Source organism: Asterias rubens, chromosome 13 (assembly GCF_902459465.1).
Source record: "Asterias rubens chromosome 13, eAstRub1.3, whole genome shotgun sequence".
NCBI lineage: Eukaryota > Metazoa > Echinodermata > Asteroidea > Forcipulatida > Asteriidae > Asterias > Asterias rubens.
This window is the reverse complement of record NC_047074.1, coordinates 13724057-13744997: the sequence shown is the minus strand read 5'-3', so window position 1 is coordinate 13744997 and position 20941 is coordinate 13724057. Positions and strand designations below refer to the sequence as shown.

The 20941-nt window shown below is 40.5% G+C and overlaps 1 protein-coding gene and 1 pseudogene across 1 annotated transcript; one reads left to right on the top strand and one right to left on the bottom strand.

Moving 5' to 3' along the window:
• Nucleotides 1-4488: 4488 nt before the first annotated feature.
• Nucleotides 4489-10917, bottom strand: LOC117298751 (annotated as a pseudogene).
• A 2109-nt stretch (nucleotides 10918-13026) lies between these two features.
• Nucleotides 13027-20139, top strand: LOC117298288 (indole-3-acetic acid-amido synthetase GH3.4-like). The gene is made up of 7 exons (XM_033781442.1): nucleotides 13027-13158; nucleotides 13708-14733; nucleotides 15615-15753; nucleotides 17360-17524; nucleotides 18148-18296; nucleotides 18558-18628; nucleotides 19228-20139. The coding sequence occupies exons 1-7, from the start codon at nucleotides 13038-13040 to the stop codon at nucleotides 19447-19449; spliced, it is 1893 nt and encodes a 630-aa protein (XP_033637333.1). The 5' UTR covers nucleotides 13027-13037; the 3' UTR covers nucleotides 19450-20139.
• Nucleotides 20140-20941: the final 802 nt, after the last annotated feature.

Below are 20941 nucleotides of genomic sequence, written 5' to 3'. Positions count from 1 at the left end.
CATACACTCTTGCTTTGTTGAGAGGTATAACAAGGAGCCATTCCAGCAGCTTTATTCCACGTACTGCGTTTCTTTGGAACTCCTTGCCTGGTGCATGTTTTCCTCCATCCTACAATCTAGACTGTATTCAGAGGAATAGCAGTTCCTACCTTCAGCTCCCCTCAGTTGTTATCGTCTTAAATATCAGTCTTCACGATGCCCCTCATACCAATCGTGGCTTTTGTACGAACTTGCATTTAAAGGAACACGTTGCCTTGGATCGGTCGAGTTGGTCTTTGAAAAGCGTTTGAAACCGTTTGTTATGAAATGCATATGGTTAGAAAGATGTTTTAAAAGTAGAATATAATGATCCACACAAGTATCACTCAAAATTGCACGGTTTTCATTTTACGTCGCAAACTAACACGGTCGGCCATTTATGGGAGTCAAAGTTTTGACTCCCAAAAATGGCCGACCGTGTTTGTCGACGAGGTAAAAAGAAAACCACGCAATTTCGAGGCATATTTGTATTGATCATTGTATTCTACTTTTACAACATCTTTCTAACCATATCGATTTTATAACAAACGGTTACAGGACGCTTTTCAAAGACCAACTCGACCGATCCAAGGCAACCGATACTTTAACAAAATAATGAGCCAAATTTGTCACAATTTTCATATTTTTATTGAACGTTGTCTGTAAGAATGTTAAAATGTTGTGGAGTCAAATTGTACTTCACAAATGGCCGACCGTGTTAGTTCGCAAAATAAAAAGGAAAACCTTGCAATTTCAAGGCATATTTTGTGTGGATCATTGTATTCTACCTATAAAACATCTTTCTGACCAAATGCATTTCATAACCAACGGTTCCAAACACTTTTCATAGACCAACTCGCCCGATCCCATGAAACGTGCACACTTTGATTGAGACAGTGTCGGACGTGTCCGAATCGTGTTTTCTTTTTCACCAATAATCAAAAACCCTTATTATTGATATCATTCATCAGACTGACCGCTTTCATCTTTTCTATTGATCCTCAAACAGACCTCATTACAAACGGACACGTTATCGTCAACTCGACCTGCCGATCATGTCACCATCGCCTCATGACGTCATCAACGCATGCACTTTGTTTTTAAGTAAACAAAGTTTGAATTTGATCGAGTGCCACTTTAAGTCAACATGAAATGAAAATAACGTCTGGACAGACTTTACGATAGCTCGAGGGTTCCGTTCATAACCAAGTTGCAAAATTACAGCCTTAAGGACAGACCAACTTTCCAAGGAATAATTTGCATGCCACTCATCCAAAACGTTTACATATCTTGAAGTTGGTCTCTTTTGAAGCGATAGAGGGCCACCGGGCATATGTATGTCGTGGTACGTTGAATATGGCACAGTGCCTAGCCAGAAAAGCCAATCACCAGAAAAAGCTGACATCCCAAAGTCGAAAAAGGGTCAATCGAAAAAGCACCACCCGCAGGGGCTTGGTAAATCCTATGGAGAACGCAGTAGTCAACTAGCAAACGGGGACAACCATGTAGCTCTTGCAACGAACGGGGAAAAGACTAGTACCACGGACAACCATGTAGCCATTCCAACGAATGGGATAAAGACTAGTGTCAAAGACCACCATGTGGTCCTTGCAACGACTGGGAAAAAGACTAGTACCACGGAGAGAGGCAGTGAGGGAAGTATTCGACTGCCGAGCCTCGGCACCGTGCTAGCTAAAGGAATTAACCCACCACTCGCTCCTCCATCGACACCCGAGAACAATCACCAGCAGACGGCACAGGACGAGTCTGAGACGGAGCTCAAGAATCCACGCCTTAAACTTCCTCAAATTAAGATCACCCAAGACACTACGGACTACTTAAAACCACCACAGGGTATTTCAAACAGTAACAACTCGAACCCAACTCTGAAGTCTTCTACAGTCCATCTTCCATCTTTATCCACTTCAAAACCCAAACCGAAGACTGCGAACAAACACTGGCGTAAGAGAGTGACCTTGTCTTGGTCGGAGGGTGGGGCGAGTAGGGTGGTGATTGAAGAGGACAAGAAGAGGGTTGGGAACAGGGAATCGTCTCGAGACAAGCGTCAGTTGACGAGGGAACATTTGCGCCGGTTTATGATGAATGAAAGACGAGAACTACGTAAAAAATAAAGTTGTTTTACCAGTAAGTTTTATTTGTAACTGATGTTCAAAAAGAGGGTTAAATATTGACAATTTTAATATCGTTAAAGGATTTGGGTACTTTTTCAAAATGTCCAGAGATTTACATTAAACTTACAAGGTTTGAAAATAACGATAGTGGAAAGCTTCCCTTCAAATATTACTTACTGAGGTGCTGTAGTTGTTGAGAAATGAGTAAAACAATGTCATGAAAATACGTTGGTAAATGCTTAAAATAATTTTCATGACATTGTTTTACTAATTTCCCAAATACTACAGCACCTCAGCACGTAATATTTTCAGGGAAGCTTTCTACTATCATTATTTTCAAACTGTAGTGTAAATCTGTGGACATCGTGTTTTTTTGTCCTACAAAAGTTACATACACCCTCTAAAAGGAGTAACAACTGTTTCAGAAATAATAGTGGTTTTTTTTTCATTAAGCGAAACTATAATCATCCCTTCCATCTACACGCACCGTCCAGAGAGGGCGCTATTTGACCACATCAATAGATCCTTCTTTTGCGACGTGATAGCTTCAAATAATGCCAACCAACCAACGCCCTTCACTGCAAAACATACCTTATCCACAAAAAAAAAATCAAATTACCCATATCACTTAAAATGTTAATATATTTTGCCACCGAAAGCAAAATATACACACATTTTAAACAAAATGTTTGTCAAAAGCAACTTTTTGCTTACCCCAGTTGTATTTCTTTTTTATCAATGACGTTCATGAATTTTTGTTAACAAACTTAAAAGAGAAGTCTCTTATTATTCAATTTTACGGACTTAAGCCAACTTCAAGTTTAACCAATTATGGCATAATATGCGTGTAATTATAATAGTACGAAGAAAAATAATAGTGCCATCTTGTCGCAGAGTGCCATAATGAAAAATTATCCAATTGTATCGTGGAGACGAATAAATATTTTGTTCTTTTTTCAAACCGAGATGTGCCTCTTAATTCCATAAAGGTATCACAAAATGCCACGTTGAGAACGTAAGATACAATCAAATGTGGATCCCATTGACTTGTTTGAGTGCTGTGATTAAAGGCACATGTGTGGATTTCACAAAGAGTTAGGACTCGTCTTATCTCGAGTTAGGACGAGTAACTCGTCTTAACTTAGGATTAATCTTAAGGTCTGCATGCTACAGTGCAGGGTTGGGACTCGTCCTAAGTCATAACATTAGTCTTAAGTTAGGAAGAGTTTTGTGAAATCGACGGCTGGACACTTTTGGTAATTAGGCATACTCAAAATTAAACTCTGTGTATTTTTTACACCTGTTTAAAAACAGGCAAATTAATGCAAGCACAATGTTAAAGTAATAATAATTGATAGATAATACAAAATCAGTGAAGGTAAGTATATTAAACTCAAATAGCAGCATAAACGTAGTCTTCATTCGTGCCGATAAGACTGAGATTATATAGCAGCAAACGTCATGATAGCAAAATAAAATAAACGACACAAGTATATAAGCAAGAATCAAGCAATTACTATACATTGCTTGGTGTTCGAGTTAACTGCATTTTAGGCCTTAGCGCACCAATCCAAGTAATCTAAATATCCGTATAAGCATATTGCATTCAAAAATGAAACTAACAAACTTACTTAAAACCAACAAACTAACGTAAAAATTCCGCCAAGTGAATTAAACTAAACGTAAAAGCAAACGTATGTAATTCCGCAAATGAGAGCAAACAAGCAACACCAAAAGTCGTGTCATCCGGATACCTTTATACTCAAAGTAACTTCCAAGTGTTATATATGGATTTATCAGCTTAATGTTACAACGTAATAACTACCCAACATTATTCAAATGCCAATGAAACTTACAAAGTAAAACCAAATCCGTTATGTATGCATAATGCTTGCGAAAAACCTGTTGTCATAAACGATTTGCATTTTTGACTAAATCAAAATTTATGCAGAGCATTTGTTAACAAACACAAAGACACTTCCTTCAAGGCACTGGACACTATTGGTATTTTCTCAAAATAATTGTTAGCATAAAACTTACTTGGTAACGCGTAATGGAGAGCTGTTGATAGTATAAAACATTGTGAAAAACAGCTCCCTCTGAAGTAACGTAGTTTTCGAGAAAGAAGTAATTTTCCACGAATTTGATTTCTAGACCTCAGAATTAGATTTTGAGGTCTCGAAATCAAGCATCTGAAAGCAAACAACTGACAAGAGGGTGTTTTTTCTTTCATTATTACCTCGCAACTTCGACGATCATTTGAGCTCAAATTTTCACAGGTTTGTTATTTTATGCATATTATTATTATGTTGATATACAATAAGTGAGTAGACTGGTCTTTGACAATTACCAATAGTGCCCGGTGTCTTTAAGATGCTTTAAGCTGGCTTTGCTGCTACCTACTCAACTTCAGTCACCCTCTCCATCATCCACTCCATCTGTTCCTTTGTCTTCAGCTTCCGAGGCGTCTTGAATTGATTGACGGAGGCCGTGGTGCGAGACACGATATAGTCTCGTAGCTCCTTGAAGGTACCTGGCCGGACTACGTGCACTCTGGCCGGGGAGATCGTATGCGCTACGCGGTACCCCTTGTAAAGGTCATGACCTTTCTGGAGATTTTCATCAAACTGGATTGAACGGAGAAGACAAAAATAGAAAACAAGAAATTGGAAGAGAACAGCGAAGTTATTATTAAAAGCGGTTGTTATAAAACCATTCATCAGTGATCGCCTGATCATGGCACATTTTAAACTATTTTCACTGTTTCATCAGAAGCGCAGTGTTCTGGATAGTCAAAGTCCTTGATATCCTAGACTGGACTATTCCACGTATCTAAGAGGGGATCTGGTCCAAAAAAGTTGTATTGAGGGGCTGAAAATAGTTTAAGTCATATACTTCGTGCATAATAATACAGACATCAGAACTAAATACCCAGATCTGAACCTTCTGTTCAAGTGGAGTTAATAACACTTGAAGCATGTTCCCAAGTGTCTTTCTGACAGCTTGTTCTGGATTCCAAGGTTCCAAGACACCTCCTTCTAATAATTGATGATCTTGCTTATGGGAGAACCAGTACACAGTGGTACCATTCTGTAACTCATACAAAGATGTTAAACGGAAGAAGAGAGACTTTGGAACGCTAGGTGGCAGCAGACTTACCAAGTAAATTTCCACTGTAAACTTCCGAGCACGCACTCAAATTCAAGGAACAATGAACTTACCTGGTAAGTCTGCTGCCACCTAGCGTCACAAGAGTCCCATAAAATATTAAAAACTAATTTCGCACCTGTAGTCGTTGCTCTTCAGTGAGTGACATATCTCCATCTTCAACGTCAAGTTCAACAAACAGGACGTAGTACAGATCTATGGGAGGTCATGAACACTAAACTTTAGTTCCCAATATAAACAAAACATATACAAAATAAAGTCTTGAACGAAAAAAATGTTCTTCCAATAAACTTTTGATTTCTGGTAAGAAACACATGCCACTTATAATATCAACTTTTTTTATTCCTTGTGGAATTTGTTGCAGTAACCGAAATATACAGAAGTGCGTTACGGATTTGATATGGAAAACTAGGGATCTGTATATCCTTTGAGAAATACTTTATAGGGTCGAAACGTTTGCCAGTGCCCTGCTTGTGGAGTGGCTCACTTGGAGGCCCCAGGTGCATGACGTCACCACGAGAGCGGTGAGTGATCGTTCGTTTAGCTCTTGTCAGGGGCTCACCCGAGTGAGCGCCGCGGGGAGACCCAGGGAAGCTAAACGAACGCACCCATAGAGTGAGACAAAACCATGAATGAGGCCGTGGCCGATACGGCGACTTCGGCTATAGAGCTACGGCTAGATCGGCGTGTCAGCCTGTGTTGAAAAATGGGCGACCTAGCCGTAGCCGTTTCTGACAAAGCCCCTGACTAACCAGCTGTTGTAGGGTCATACAGGGTGCACTCTGCGCATGTCCAGTCAATCAGCTGACACCCAGTCCATCCATTGACTGTGTCGGTGACTACAGCAGTCACAACATAACTGTTCACCTTTTCGGTTGATACGTTCAACAGCTCCCCAATCCTTTAGGTAGAACGACAAATTAATATCAAAATATTGTAAAAATGTGCAAGACATTGATCGTCACCGACCAGGCCTGAAGGGTCAGCAGTTTTTCCCACTCATCTTGCGCTTAGCAAACACACACAAACACACACATTTATTGTTCACTCATAAAGGTCTAAAAACAAATGTAATTTGTTGACATTATCGTCGCTATTAAAGCGAAAAACAAAATGGCCGACGCTCTGCTTATCTTAATCAGCATACACGGGATTGACAACAAAGTGCGCCACCTTGTATTTTTGTTTTGGGTTTTAATTTTTAAGGGTTGATAAATATTACACTAGTTCGTGAACAAAATGGCTTCAAACAACCACTCCCCCCCCCCCCCCCAAATTTGCTCACTCCAAAAAGCTAACAACTTCTTGCATTTGTGCAATTCCTGTTGGTCTCCACCCTCACTTTTAGTTTTAATAACTTTACATGGACATGTACCTGTACTTCATTCGGTAGACCGGGCACTTATCATGAAAACCCTTAATACGGATGACGTCACCATTGCGATAGCGGTATAGTCCCGTAGTGGTAGTGAGCACCAGTTCATAGTTCTTATCCGCCTCAATCTCGTCAATCAGAAGCGTCTTCGGATTGTCTTCAAGGCTGTTTGAAAACGAAAAAGAAAAACACATAAACAAATCAGCTAAAGGGCTGTGGATTTGTAAGATCCTGTGAATGTCCTTAATAGGCACTGGACGCCTTTGGTAATTGTCAAAGACCAGTATTCTCTCTGGGTGTATCCCGACATATTATGCATAAAATAACAGCTCTATGACAATTTGGACTCATTTGGTCAAGAAAGTTGCAAGAGAATAATGACAGGAAAAACACCCTTGTTCTACAAACTTGTTAGTCTTGGCCCAAGACTATGGTGCTTGATTCTGGATAGTGTATACACGCGGTTGAATCGCCTAAGCGCGCCCGCCACGGTATGATTTAGTTAGCTGGACGGCTTCAGAGTGTAGTCTAGATTTCAAGCCGTCCAGCTAACTAAATCATACCGTGGCGGGCGCGCTTTGGCGATTCAACCGCGCGAAGTACACTATCCAGAATCAAGCACCATAGTCTTGGGCCAAGACTACAAACTTGTGTGCTTTCAACTGACTAATAAAAGGTTTCAGCTTTTATTATTTGAGTGAGCAAAATACCTCTTTCTCCAAATCTACGTTTACTTCAGATGGAGCCGTTTCTCACAGTGTTTTACACCAACAGCTCCCCATTGCTCGTTACCAAGTAACTTTTAATGCTAACAATTATTTTGAGTAATTTCCATAGTGTCCGGTGTTTTTAAGACCAAGATGCATGTTATTTTGTAGGTATAAGTTCTCAACCATGTCGGGTAAAGACCGCACCACAGTTACCGAGTGTTTTAAAGACTAAAACTTCACCCAAATGAAAAAGAAGATCTCAATGTTAATGGGAACGTCCGTCACCCAAAATGAATTTTAAAAATGCAAATAATTATTCATACCACATTTCCTCTGGGATGAACTCATAGATACACATCCGCGGCGTTAAAACATAACGGGGATTATCCTCCTTAATCCATAGATTAATTCCTAGACATCCAACCTCCGTGCAACCAAACTTGATCCCATTGACTGTCAAACCTGACATAAAAAAAAATAACGCAATTTTTAAAGCAACTGAATCTCACCAAGTTGATGCATTTTGTATAGAATACTAACTGAAATGTGAAAGTACAACGGGTGCGTTCGATTAGCTTCCCTGGGTCGACCCCGCGGTGCTCACTCCCGGTGAGCCCCCGACAAGAGCTAATCGAACGATCACACTCGCCCCCATGCACCTCGGGTCACCCCGAGTGACCCACCCCACAAGCAGGGTTATTGAGGCTGACCCGGGTGAATGACGTCAAAGCTATTCGAACGTACCGGGGTCAGACCGGGTTCAACCCAGGGAAGCAAAACGAACGCACCAACATTTCCTTAGAAAAATATTGTAAATAGTTAAAATTCGTGTGCAATTTGTCAGCATTATGTCGTAGACGAGTGTGGGTTCGAATCCCGGTCATGACAATATTGTGCACCCGTGCGCCAGGCGCTTGACTATAGTTATATGGTTTGCGGCAACACAATGTGTGTATCTACTTGCCAGGTAGAGTTTGTTCTTATAATAGAGAACTGTCTTGCTTTATTCTACTACCGCGGAGTAGATTGTTCTGGTGTTCGGGAGACTTCTCAGTTCTGAAAAGAACTGTCCTGCTTTTAATTATTACCCGGCGGATGGTATAGAAAATAGGCTGGGACTACTACTTTAGCTTTACTAGGATCGCAATATAATGACTATAATTGATTCTAAGTTGGGAAGGTAGTGCATCATGCTTCATTCCAGCAGGCATCTAGTGGATGATACCCGTGCCTACATCCTTACAGCCTGTGGGGGGGGGGGGGGCGGTAACCAAGTTTAAGCCAAAGAGTAGGTGGGAGCATGTTCCGTTGACAGTTGTTTTGGGTTGTCAGCCCAAATCAGATAGTGTAACCCTCACCTGAAGTGGCAATCCGGCCTTGGAATCAAGACAACAACAACTGTATAAAACAAATTATTGCTTTACCTTTTGCGTAAGTTTCTCGAAGAACCTTATTGTATCCCAAAATATCAATCGCTTCGAGAGATACAAGATGCGGCCAGATCCTCTTGACGATCCCCTCGAAGCCTTTCTCGAATTCCTTCCGTAGCTCAGCGACTCGATCCATGTCTCTCCTCATGTATCTTTGAATCGACCGACGCAACTCAAGCTCTAGGGGTATCTTGGCGCTTATCTGCCCGTCGATAAATCCAAGAGCATCATCTCCCAGTTGGTCTCCACAGCGTGCAGTGATCGGTACAGCTGAGGAGCAAACATACTACTCAGATGGCCCAGATTCCGGTCGGCTAGTGCGAAGAGCATGTGGACGTATCTAGAGGCAGGCTCATCACAAATGAGGAAAGCGGGTGGTGGGGAACTTTGCTCTGCAAATAGTGGAGAATTTCCGTCTTTGATGAAAGCGTATGGAGCGAGAACGTGACCGGAGTTGGTGTAAATGGGACGGGGTGTGTGTACAGAAAGCAGCGTTTCTGAACCGGGCTCGGTCTGCTGCTACCTTGATACACCGCTAAACGGTTGACCTTTCTGAACAAAGCGTCCATTTTGTAAAACAAATCAACATAAGGCATCCTCTTCCCTACTCCCGTTGTTCCTGATGTCACCCCGAATCTCACGGGCTTCTCACCAACAATGACTCCTTCCTCACCATCAGCCAGCCTATCGATGTACTTCTGGTAGTGATCGTAGGAGGTCAGGGGATGCTTGTTAACGAGGTCCTCCAAGGAGTGAATCTCTTCAAGGTGATGCCTTCCGTACTCCGTCTTCGCATCTCGTCTTATCAGCTTCTGAAGTAATTCCTCCTGGGCTTTGCGTGGATGCCTCCACATCTGCTTCATCATAGCCATCAGGAAGGGCGTGGCTACTTTCTCTCCCTGGTGCCATCTGTAAGACAGGAGTAGAGTACGTAGGGTGTGGCTCTCTGAACATCGCAGGGACGAGATGTGGAAGGCGATCAAAGATGTAATGCCGATTAGAGCTGCCAAACTCCCTGGTATAAAACAAGAGATGAATGAATATTTCACATCAAATGCATAAACTAAATCTTCTCTTGCCACAGCCTTTGAGAGAGGTTTCAAATTACCGATACAAGACAAATCAAAGATACAAGACAATACACGAATAATTCTAGGGTAGGAAGTGGAAGCAAAGTACCGTGGTTTAGACCTGACTCCCCACATCTGGTTGTAAAACTTGGCTTCTCACTGATTGATGATTTCATTCATTCATTCATTTATTAATTTCACGGGTAAAATTGTAAGTACATACATTACAATAAGAACGGCAAAGAAAACAAATACATGTGCACACAATTAGGAGAGAGAATAGAAAAAGAGAAAGAAAAAACAGAAGCACCCCTGAAGGATTTTTAAAAAGTAAACTAAATTACTATAATTATCGAGTTAATCTCCTGATGCATAAGAAGAGACAATATAAAAGGAACTTATAGATGGTCATTATTCAAAAATTGTAGGCCTACGCTTAATTTGTTTTGAAAGCTGTATCCTCCAATAAAAATGACAACAATCTACTTGGATGTTATATAAAACAAATAATGAATGTTTTTCATTCGTGCAATAGTGAAAATTTGTTCATTCGTTGAAAGATGGAATGTTCCATTTAACTCGGCTCCGCTTTGTATAATATTCCATCTTTCAACTCATGAAAATATATGCACCATTGCACTCATAAACATTCATTGTTTGTATAGCAGCCCACACCTTGAAGTGGCCGCCGCCTTATCGGGCCTTGCGTGTCTGACGACTTGCATAAAAAAGTAAAAAACGACGAGTAATAAAATATAAATTTATATACAATATTTCTGTATATATACAATATTTCTGTAAAAGTTAAATAAAAAAATTAACTCTAAATAAAAACATATACATGGTACACATCACCTTAAAATCACACATCATTTCTGTTTAATTCTTACCGATGAATATTTTCTTCACAATCTCATTCTCAGTGGACATACAGAGTGAAACCAAAGCGGCAACAATCATTGAAGAAACAACGCCATAAGACGCACAGCGATATGGCCACGTCATCAACGCCATTTTTGTTGCTCATACACCAAAACACACCAAAATAATTCACAAAGGAACAGTGTACACTGTACTCTGTACAATGTGCAAGTGAAGCAGTACAAAAAGAATAGGTCGCAACTGTGCTGAACTTTAATTTCGTGTGACAATACTGTTATGAAAGCCAATTATTGCCGAAAGTACAGTTGTACATGTACATGTGATAATAACTAGCGGGATGCCGCGCTTCGCGCGGCACCCCGCTTAATGATGACAATCCTTTTCACAAATATTTCGAAATGTAATGTGGGTGAGGGTGTTATACGCCTCTCTTAATATTTATGCATGACGTCATAATTCTAACCCCAAATGAGGCTATGGCGCACATCCGCCACTACTTGCAGTGGCTACGCCCACAGCCTCGTTTTGGGTTAGATTGACGACGTATCTTATGCATACATATAAGAGAGACGTATTCGGAGGGACAGGGGTGTGGGTGTCACAAGACAGTTGTTCAACTGTGTGTTCCCTTGTTGGTCTAATTATTATGCTAAAGATTGAAGATTGAAATATGAAGTACATTATAACAAAGGATATATATGAGGTTATGTCAATTATCTATCCTGGATGAAGACAAAGTAAACGCATTATCCGCATAAATGGAGGATTTTGTCCCGACTTTTGAGCATAGTTTTCATTCAATGGATGGGCTATGTAAAATTGCACGGTATTTTCTTGTACGGAGCGCACTCGGTATGATTCACGTGTACGCAAGTGTCTTCACATTGGCGACCAATCAGGAGGTCTTTGTGGAAGAGCAAATCAGACCATAGAGCAACTATGATCAGACCAAAACATGTTTTTAACCTGATGAACTTGGCATCAGTGGTATTTTGGTTCCCTTCTCAACAAAGCATAGGTACCTCCATGACCAAATCCATAGTCACCGTCAATAAACGCGCCGAGTTAGCAATCCGTTATTACGGATTAGTAATCCGTTATTACGGATTAGCACTCCGTTATTACGGATTCATAATCCGTTATTACGGATTAGCAATACGTTATTACGGATTCATAATCCGTTATTACGGATCAGCAATCCTTTATTACGGATTCATAATCCGTTATTACGGATTAGAAATCCGTTATTACGGATTCATAATCCGTTATTACGGATTCGCAATTTGGACAGGGAACTGTCCGCCGTCTTTTTAGGAATCTTAGATCCCGACGGAGTTAAGTGTAAGGAAGATGCTTCAGAGAAGGTCTTCGTTTATATAACTGTCATAAGTTCAATAAACCATGATGGAAACATGAACAGTTGTTTTATTATTATTTGTTGTTGAACATTTAACATTTAACATGTAACGTTGCAGAAATCGGTCCCTAAAAACAGTACTTGGTAATTTAATCCTTTTATACAGTCGAAAAGTTTTATCTTATACAAAATGACAAGTTCTCTAAGATTTTGTTGTTTTCGCAATCTTTTGTTACCTGATGACTATGTAGACTGTTTTAGAACTGCATTGTTGTGTACCAACTATATATCAAATAACATATTTAATAATAATCTTGCACTTCTTTGCCCCCCCCCCCCAATTTAGTCATTGCCCCCACTTGCCCCACCAAATGAAAATGTCTAGTTACGCCGCTGGGAAGACAGATTTAGTTGATGCATTTGATGTGAAATAATCATTCATCTTTTGTTTTTTAACCAGGGAGTTTGGCAGCGCTTTACAACAAACACCAGAGATCTGAGACCGTGATTACTGCGTGCCGAAATCCCCGGTGACGTCACCCGGAGCTCTGAGACCGCCGGAGCGCTGAGGCCGCCACACCAGTCAATCGTTCGAGGACGTTTCTTCGGTTAACAAAACGCTACACTTATAAAACATATTATAGAACGCCCCCTGTGTCCCAACAAGGCCGTTGAAAAAAGTTGTAGACTACATTGTAAAGATTGAAGGAAACATAATTTCAGAACTGTTATGCCATCTGCACCCCAGACACACACACCTTTTGGACCCTTGTTTTGACCTTGCTCTGTCAACCAACCTATTATTCCCCGTGTATAAGCGCAGATCTTTTTTGGTGAAATCACATAACAATATTGAACAAATTGTAGTTATTGTCCACTGCACTGACATTTCAAAATGGCGGTGACATGGGGGTTTCGCTGTGTGGCTTATGGGGTTGTTTCGTCTGTGGTTGTTGCCGTTTTAAGTTCACTCTGTCTGTCCGATGAGACTGAACTCGTTGGAAAAATCATAACAGGTAAGACAAACTTGCTTTCGCCATTTTGTGAAACTTTTATTTGTAAATCGACTGTGACTAATTGTGCAGTAGGTAGAGGCAATAGACAGTGGCAAAAACGTACAAGTGGTAAATAAATTGTTTATTTTGGACGCTTGCATGTGCCCCAATTGAAATCATTGGTAGAGCTGACAGTCACACACAGCGTTCATGATTTTTTTTATTTTATCAACCGTGCCTACATGAAATTTAAAAACGGAGAACTTTAGAATCGTTTTCACGAAGGCGAAGAATATCTCATAGTACTTTATAAGTATTTAGTGATGTAATCGTACTTTTGAAGAAAAAAAATCATTCTGAATATATCTGGGTTTTGTTGTTTTGTCATTTATCTTATGAGTTGCTGGGCAAAAAAACAAAAAATAGTAACAATAAACCTACAGCTGGCAGGTTGCAACTCAATAGATAGTACGATGTTTTGAAACTTCGCTAAAAGGCTGCGTGGCAAGAAGCAATATTTTGTGTGTGGATGTGATGTGAAATATTCATCCATCTCTTGTTTTATACCAGGGAGTTTGGCAGCTCTAATCGGCATTACATCTTTGATCGCCTTCCACATCTCGTCCCTGCGATGTTCAGAGAGCCACACCCTACGTACTCTACTCCTGTCTTACAGATGGCACCAGGGAGAGAAAATAGTCACGCCCTTACTGATGGCTAAGATGAAGCAGATGTGGAGGCATCCACGCAAAGCCCAGGAGGAATTACTTCAGAAGCTGACAAGACGAGATGCGAAGACGGAGTACGGAAGGCATCACCGTCTTGAAGAAATTCACTCCTTGGAGGACCTCGTTAACAAGCATCCCCTGACTTCCTACGATCACTACCAGAAGTACATCGAGAGGCTGGCTGATGGTGAGGAAGGAGTCATTGTTGGTGAGAAGCCCGTGAGATTCGGGGTGACATCAGGAACAACGGGAGTAGGGAAGAAGATACCTTACGTCGGTCTCTTTTACTCCGGAGACGCCGTGAGCAAGAAGTTCTACCGTCTGACTGGTTATCAGGGCAGCCGTCGACCAAGCCCAGTACAGAAGAGATGCTATCTGTACATCCACCCCAACGCTGCCTACACAAAAAGTGGTCTAATTGTGTGTCCATACATGCTCTTTGCAGACGGTGATAAATTCCTTTTTGCTGAGCATAGCTCACCCAGACCGGCACTCCTCATCTCTGACGAACCAGCTTCTGCGTACGTCCACATGCTCTTCGCAATAGCTGACCGGAATCTGGGCCAACTTAGGGCAATGTTTTCGCCACAACTGTACCGAGCTCTGAAATGCGTGGAGACCAACTGGGAGATGATGCTCTCTGATTTATCGACGGGGAAGATTAGCGCCAAGATACCCCTAGAGCTTGAGTTGCGTCGGTCGATTCAAAGCTACATGAGGAGAGACATGAACCGAGTCGCTGAGCTGAGGAAGGAATTTGAGAAAGGCTTCGAGGGGATCGTCAAGAGGATCTGGCCGCATCTTGGAGGAATGGACGCAGTTGAACACTTGGGATATAAAAAGAGGATTGAAGAAACCTACGGAAAAGGTTGGTGCAACATGGGGGGCATTTGGGAACTCATAGGTGGCAGCAGACTTTCCAGGTAAATCCCGTGGTAAATTCACTGTGCTGGGTAATTTGCGCATGCTCAGAACTATCAACAATGGAAACATACATGGTCGACATAAATATTGCTCCCATGTTCAAAAACCAGTCTGGAAATGAATATTTATAAGTGCCTTGAGACGCACGTATAAGGAAGTTTAGCTGCACGTTGCGCTTGGACGTGAACGTGAACGTCAGAAAATTGTGTGTTAAAATCTCACGTATTTAGCATACGTGAAATTACCATTTTTCACGTTAGGTTCGTATGTGCGCCCATAAGCTCAAAGTGGCGACGTCACAACACATTTGTTGACGTTCACGTTCATGTATTTTCTCGCGTAACGTGCAGCTAAACCTCGCTGTTAAAAACATGTTATTTATTAAAGGAACACGTTGCCTTGGATCGGTCGAGTTGGTCTTTGAAAAGCGTTGTTGTAAACGTTTGCCATAAAATGCATATGGTTAGAAAGATGATTTAAAAGTAGAATACAATGATCCACACAATTAATTTGCCTCGGAATTGAGTGGGTTTCCTTTTACTTTGCGAACTAACACGGTCGGCCATTAATATGGGAGTCAACAATTTGACTCCCATAATGGGCCGACCGTGTTAGTCGACGAGGTACAAGGAAAATCACGCAATTTCGAGTGAAACTTGTGTGGATCATTGTATTCTCCTTTAAATCATCTTTCTATAACCATAACCATTTTATAGCAAACGGTTACAAACGCTTTTCAACGACCAACTCGACCGACGATGCAAGGCAACGTGTTCCTTTAATACCATCCTTATGATGGTATAATTATCTTGATTATTTTGATAGGTTTTGTGGTTGGCAGTTTAAGGTTTGGAGGTACTGAAGCTGGAATTATCGCAATTAACGTCTGGATGAAAGAAGAGGTTCCACGCTATGCGTTTCTACCGTTAAACAGCATCTTTGAATTCATCCCAGAAGACCAAAGGTATAGTTCTGAAAGTTCAATTGTGGCTTTAAAGGCACTCACTGGACACTATTACTCAAAATAATGTTGGTAGAAAAACTTGGTAACGAGCAATGGAGAGCTGTTGATAGAAACGGCGCCCTCTGACGTTACATAGTTTTTGATAAAGAGGTAATTTCTCTCTCAAATATTTTTAAAAAGACTTCAGGCCTAAAGCCTTTTTTGACATCTGAAAGCACACAATGCAATGAGGGTGTTTTTTTCTATCGTTATTCTCTTCTTGCAACTTCGATAACCAATTCAGTAAAAATTGTCACTGATTTTTAAATGGTTTGCATTTTTGTTTACCATACAGCAAGCAGTGAGAACACTGGGCCTAATTTCATAAAGCCTGTAAGCACACAAATTTGCTTAGCATGAAATTTCTTCCTTGATAAAAACAGATACCAACCAAATTTCCATTTGTTGTATATTAAAGATGCTATGTCAGATTTTTGGCCCCAAACATTAAAAATTATATTTTTTTGAGTGAATGGTATTTCAAAGAGTATCACCCGCTCTAACGAATTCTTTTTAACTTTTACTTTTAATGGTCAGGAACCATGACAAAAATTTTAAAACGTTTCTTAAAAAACACATAAAAATTGGTCACGTGATATAATTATTGTCGGGATCCCGACAAAAACTAATTTTGAGCACTTTATTTCACTGCTACCAATAATTGGCGGACTTTTTCGAGCAATGGCTCAAATGAAAGCTTGTAACTTTCTCGACCCCCATCAAAATACCTATTGAATTTTAAACCAAAATTATGAAAATAGGCCCTGGTCTTTGACATTACCAAAGGTGTCCAGTGCTTATTACGGGACAAAGTACTGAAAGGGAAGATTATGATACGTTTGATGCTTCTAAAACTTTTGTTTAGTATGGCTACTGCAGCATTTAAAAGTATAAAGCATTTTTTTTAGAATCGTTTCACTTTGAAGTAATACAGATTTAAAGGAACACGTTGCCTTGGATCGGTCGAAGTGGGCTTTGAAAAGCGTTTCGTTTGTTATAAAATGCATATGGGTAGAAAAATGTAAATATAGAATACAATGATCCACACAAACACGCCTTGAAATTGCCCGGTTTTCCTTTTACCTCTTCGACTAACACGGTCAGCCATTTATGGGAGTCAAATTTTTGACTCCCATAAATGGCCGACCGTGTTAGTTCGCAAAGGAAAAAGAAAACGGCGCAATTTCGAGGCAAATTTACGGTGTGGATCATTGTATTCTATATTATTTTAAAACATCTTTCCAACCATATTGATTTTTATAACAAACGGTTACAAATGCTTTTTATAGACCAACTCGTCCGATCTAAGGCAACGTGTTCCTTTAATGTAAAACATGCTCAGTTTTTATCCACCGAATTTGAATCTGCTAAGCGTTCTTGTCAGGTTGTGTGTTCCAACTACGGGCTATTCTTCCAGCGTGGACATAATGGCTCAGGATTTTCGGCGATATCTCAAAAAATATACCCGGTTAATTGTATTTATATCTACACGGTTCAAAAAAACCAGAGGTATACTTTCGCTTTAAAAACCTGCAGACATTTTGGGGTATTTTTTTTTTACCAACAGTTCAGAAGAAAATCCGAAGACTCTTTTGTTAGACGAGGTGGAGAAAGGTAAGAATTATGAACTCGTGATGACGACAAGGACCGGACTGTATCGCTATAGAAACGGTGACGTCATAGAGGTAGCTAGTTTCCATGAGAACTGTCCGGTGTTCAAGATGAAGTACAGGTAAGAATGGAGACCTGAAAACTCCATGAGACATGTTGAGATCCTGAAATAATTTACTGAAGGATGGCGTCATGAACATAAGATGATGATCCTGGGAAAATTCGAGATGGCGATATCTTTAAAAATATAATGCCGTCTTCCTGATTATTTCATCTCATGCTGACGAAATAAAGAAATTTCAAAATTCCATGAAATATAATTACCCTTACTTTTTAATTGGAGACTTTGGAAAGCTATAGGTGGCCACCAGGTAAACTGCCATTGTGTATGTTTAATAGGCCTACTCGGAATGCTCTTATTACAGAGAACAATGGATTTTCCTAGGTAAGTCTGCTGCCACCTAGTGCCCCAAAAGTCCGTGATTTATAAACTATCAGACCCTTTTCGAAACCACGGCTTCGGCTCCACATTCGGCTCAGGCTAGTTTGCCCCCTGCGATTGTTTTGACATAATTGCGCGTGCTTTGCGTACGTGCCCAGGACTTCAGACGAGAGGACGGAGCCTGAGGCCGAATCCAAAGCCAAAGCCGTGGTTTCGAAAAGGGCCTCAGTCTTGCCTGTAACTATTTCTAAAATATTTATGAAATATTTATGAAATAATTATTTCTTCTCATAATCTGTTAGGATTGGGGAGCTTCTGAACCTTGTAGGCGAGATGTTAAACAGTTCTATTGTTGCAACAGCAGTTATTGAGACTGTCGAAGACTGGGCTGGATGTCAGCTGATTGACTGGACTTGCGCAGAGAGCTCTCTGTATGACCCTACAACCTCCGGTCAGTATCAATTCATTTACATTTCGTGAAAAATACGGAGACGGAACCTGACCCTTCCAGTTTTGAACGGCCGTTTAAGAACTCGTGGCCACTCTTTTATTCACTCAGTAAACAATACTATGGTTTGCCCTATCGACCCCAAACCAGCCCGCAGGCCTGTTATGTGTTCATTCGTCAGTATAATTGATTGACATTTTTGACTTTTTATCAAAGGTCATTTTTAATGCACACAAATCTTATTTGTATATTCTGTATAAATAGATCTGTTCCACGTCGTGTTTGTGGAAGTTGACCCTGGAGATATGAAAATCACCGATGACCAACGATTACAGGTAGGTTCACACGAGAGTACAATAGCCGACATTCATATACATTTCCACAAGCATCGAATAATATTTTTTTTGTTTAATTGACTCCTTAAGAAAGGTTCAACAGTACATTCCCTGCTAAATGTTAGCAAAATGTTGTCATTCTTATGAATGTTATTCTTATACTTTTGAACTTATACTGAGTTGGTAAGGATACAAAATCATTGTTTAATGGCTATGCCTTTGAATTTGATGAAAACATAAACACTGTCTGCGACTTTCATATAAAAATCCTTAATACCTTTCAGGGATGAGATTTTTCAGACATTTTTATCTGAATTCAGACTTCTTGTCGGCCTGGTAAAGAAAATCGGACGTTTTTCCCCACATAGTAAACAAATCCTGCTCTTTGGTCTACTTCTCTAATGCGTCAGGATACTGTTCTCAAAAGCTCATTCGAACCTATAACTCTGAGGTTACAAACGTTGATACCATTCAACTACCTAAGAAATATTCACAGTTTCAGACTTTTTGGTTGGCAATTAATCTCACCCCAGACCTTTGAACCCTTGATACAGCAATAATCCGATTTTCTTTGCCCCTGCCTCCTATTTGTTTTTTAGTTTGATGCAAATTTACAGAAAGGTCATGACCTGTACAAGAACCGCCGTAAATCGCATTTCATCTCCCCGGCCCGAGCGCACGTTGTCCGGCCAGGTACCTTCAATGAGCTACGAGACTATACCGTGTCTCGCACCACGGCCTCGGTCAATCAATTCAAGACGCCTCGGAAGCTGAGGACGAAGGAAATGGTGGAGTGGATGTTGCAGAGGGTGGCTTATTAATCCCAATGGCGGTCATTTTGAAATACAAGATGGCGCCATCTGCAATTTTTGGTGGCCCCTGTACTAAAAATGCTTGTATTGTATAAACCATGTGCCAAGTTTCATGGAAATAATTGCACAAAATTATCAGCCTAGCCGCCCCACTAATAAGCCGTGTCCAATTTGGCGGCTATATCGCTACGGCTACAGCTAGATTTCCGTGACATCATGCTTTGAGGTCCTACGGTTGATTTCACAAAGAGTTGAGTCTAGTCTTATCTTGACGAGTTACTCATCCTACCTTAGGACTAGCCATATGTTTTTAATATCTCCTAGGACTAGTCCTAAGTTAGGACTAGTCCTATACTCTTTTACTTGACCTCATATATAGGACGTTTATAGCAACTCCCTAATATCAACAGCCGATAGCCGTATAGCTGCAGACGCTAATTCTGATACGGCCGTAGCCTTTTGTCAAGGCCTTGGCCGGTGGCATAAGCAGCTTCATAGAGCCAGATATCCCAAGCGGCTTGTAAAGGGAGACCACGGATAGAGTTTTGTAAAAGCCACGAATTAGATTAACCGGTATATCATAAGGGCATCGCCTATCGCTACTGAAAACTGACGGGCGACGAAGTCTCGAAATACATTTTGTAATCAAGATTCTCTTTAAAGGCAGTGGACACTATTGGTAATTACTCAAAATAATTGTTAGAATAAAACTTTACTTGGTAACAAGTAATGGGGAGAGGTTGATAGTATAAAACATTGTAAGAAACGGCTCTCTCTGAAGTGCCATAGTTTTCTAGAAAGAAGTAATTTTCCACAAATTTGATTTCGAGACCTCAGATTTAGAACTCGAGGTCTCCAAATCAACCATCTAAACGCACACAACTTTGTGTGACAAGGGTGTTTTTTCTTTCATTATTATCTCGCAACTTCGATGACCGATTGAGGTCAAACTATCACAGGTTAGTTATTTTATGCATGTTGAGATACACCAACTGTGAAGGCTAGTCTTTGACAATTACCAATAGTGTCGACTGTCTTTAAGAATATTCTTAATTAACATCAATGTTTGCTTAAACTACCAAAGGGCAACGATTACCTTGTCTTGATTAATATCCTACCTCCAACAATCGATAACCGTTTGTCCAAACCTGTTTCTTGTTGAGATGGGGGGGGGGGGCTTACTTTAGAACCTTGTTTTCTCCTCTTCTTCGAGTCTGCTGGGGTCAACACGTTTATTTTTCCTTGATCGCATAGGCCTAGGTCTTTGGCAATATTACACAAACTTGTCTCAAGTAATAAAATAACTTTAAAAAAACCGCATGGTGTCAAGTGTCTTTATTCAATCACTTCCAAATGACAGTAGAAACTCGATCAACTCCTGTTTTGGGTAACTAGGATAGACATTCTACACAGCTAAACTTTCACCCTTATAATTCACTCATTTATTTTTGGTTCACTGATTTTCAACTTGTCGACTTATGTAAAACTAAACAAATGTTTT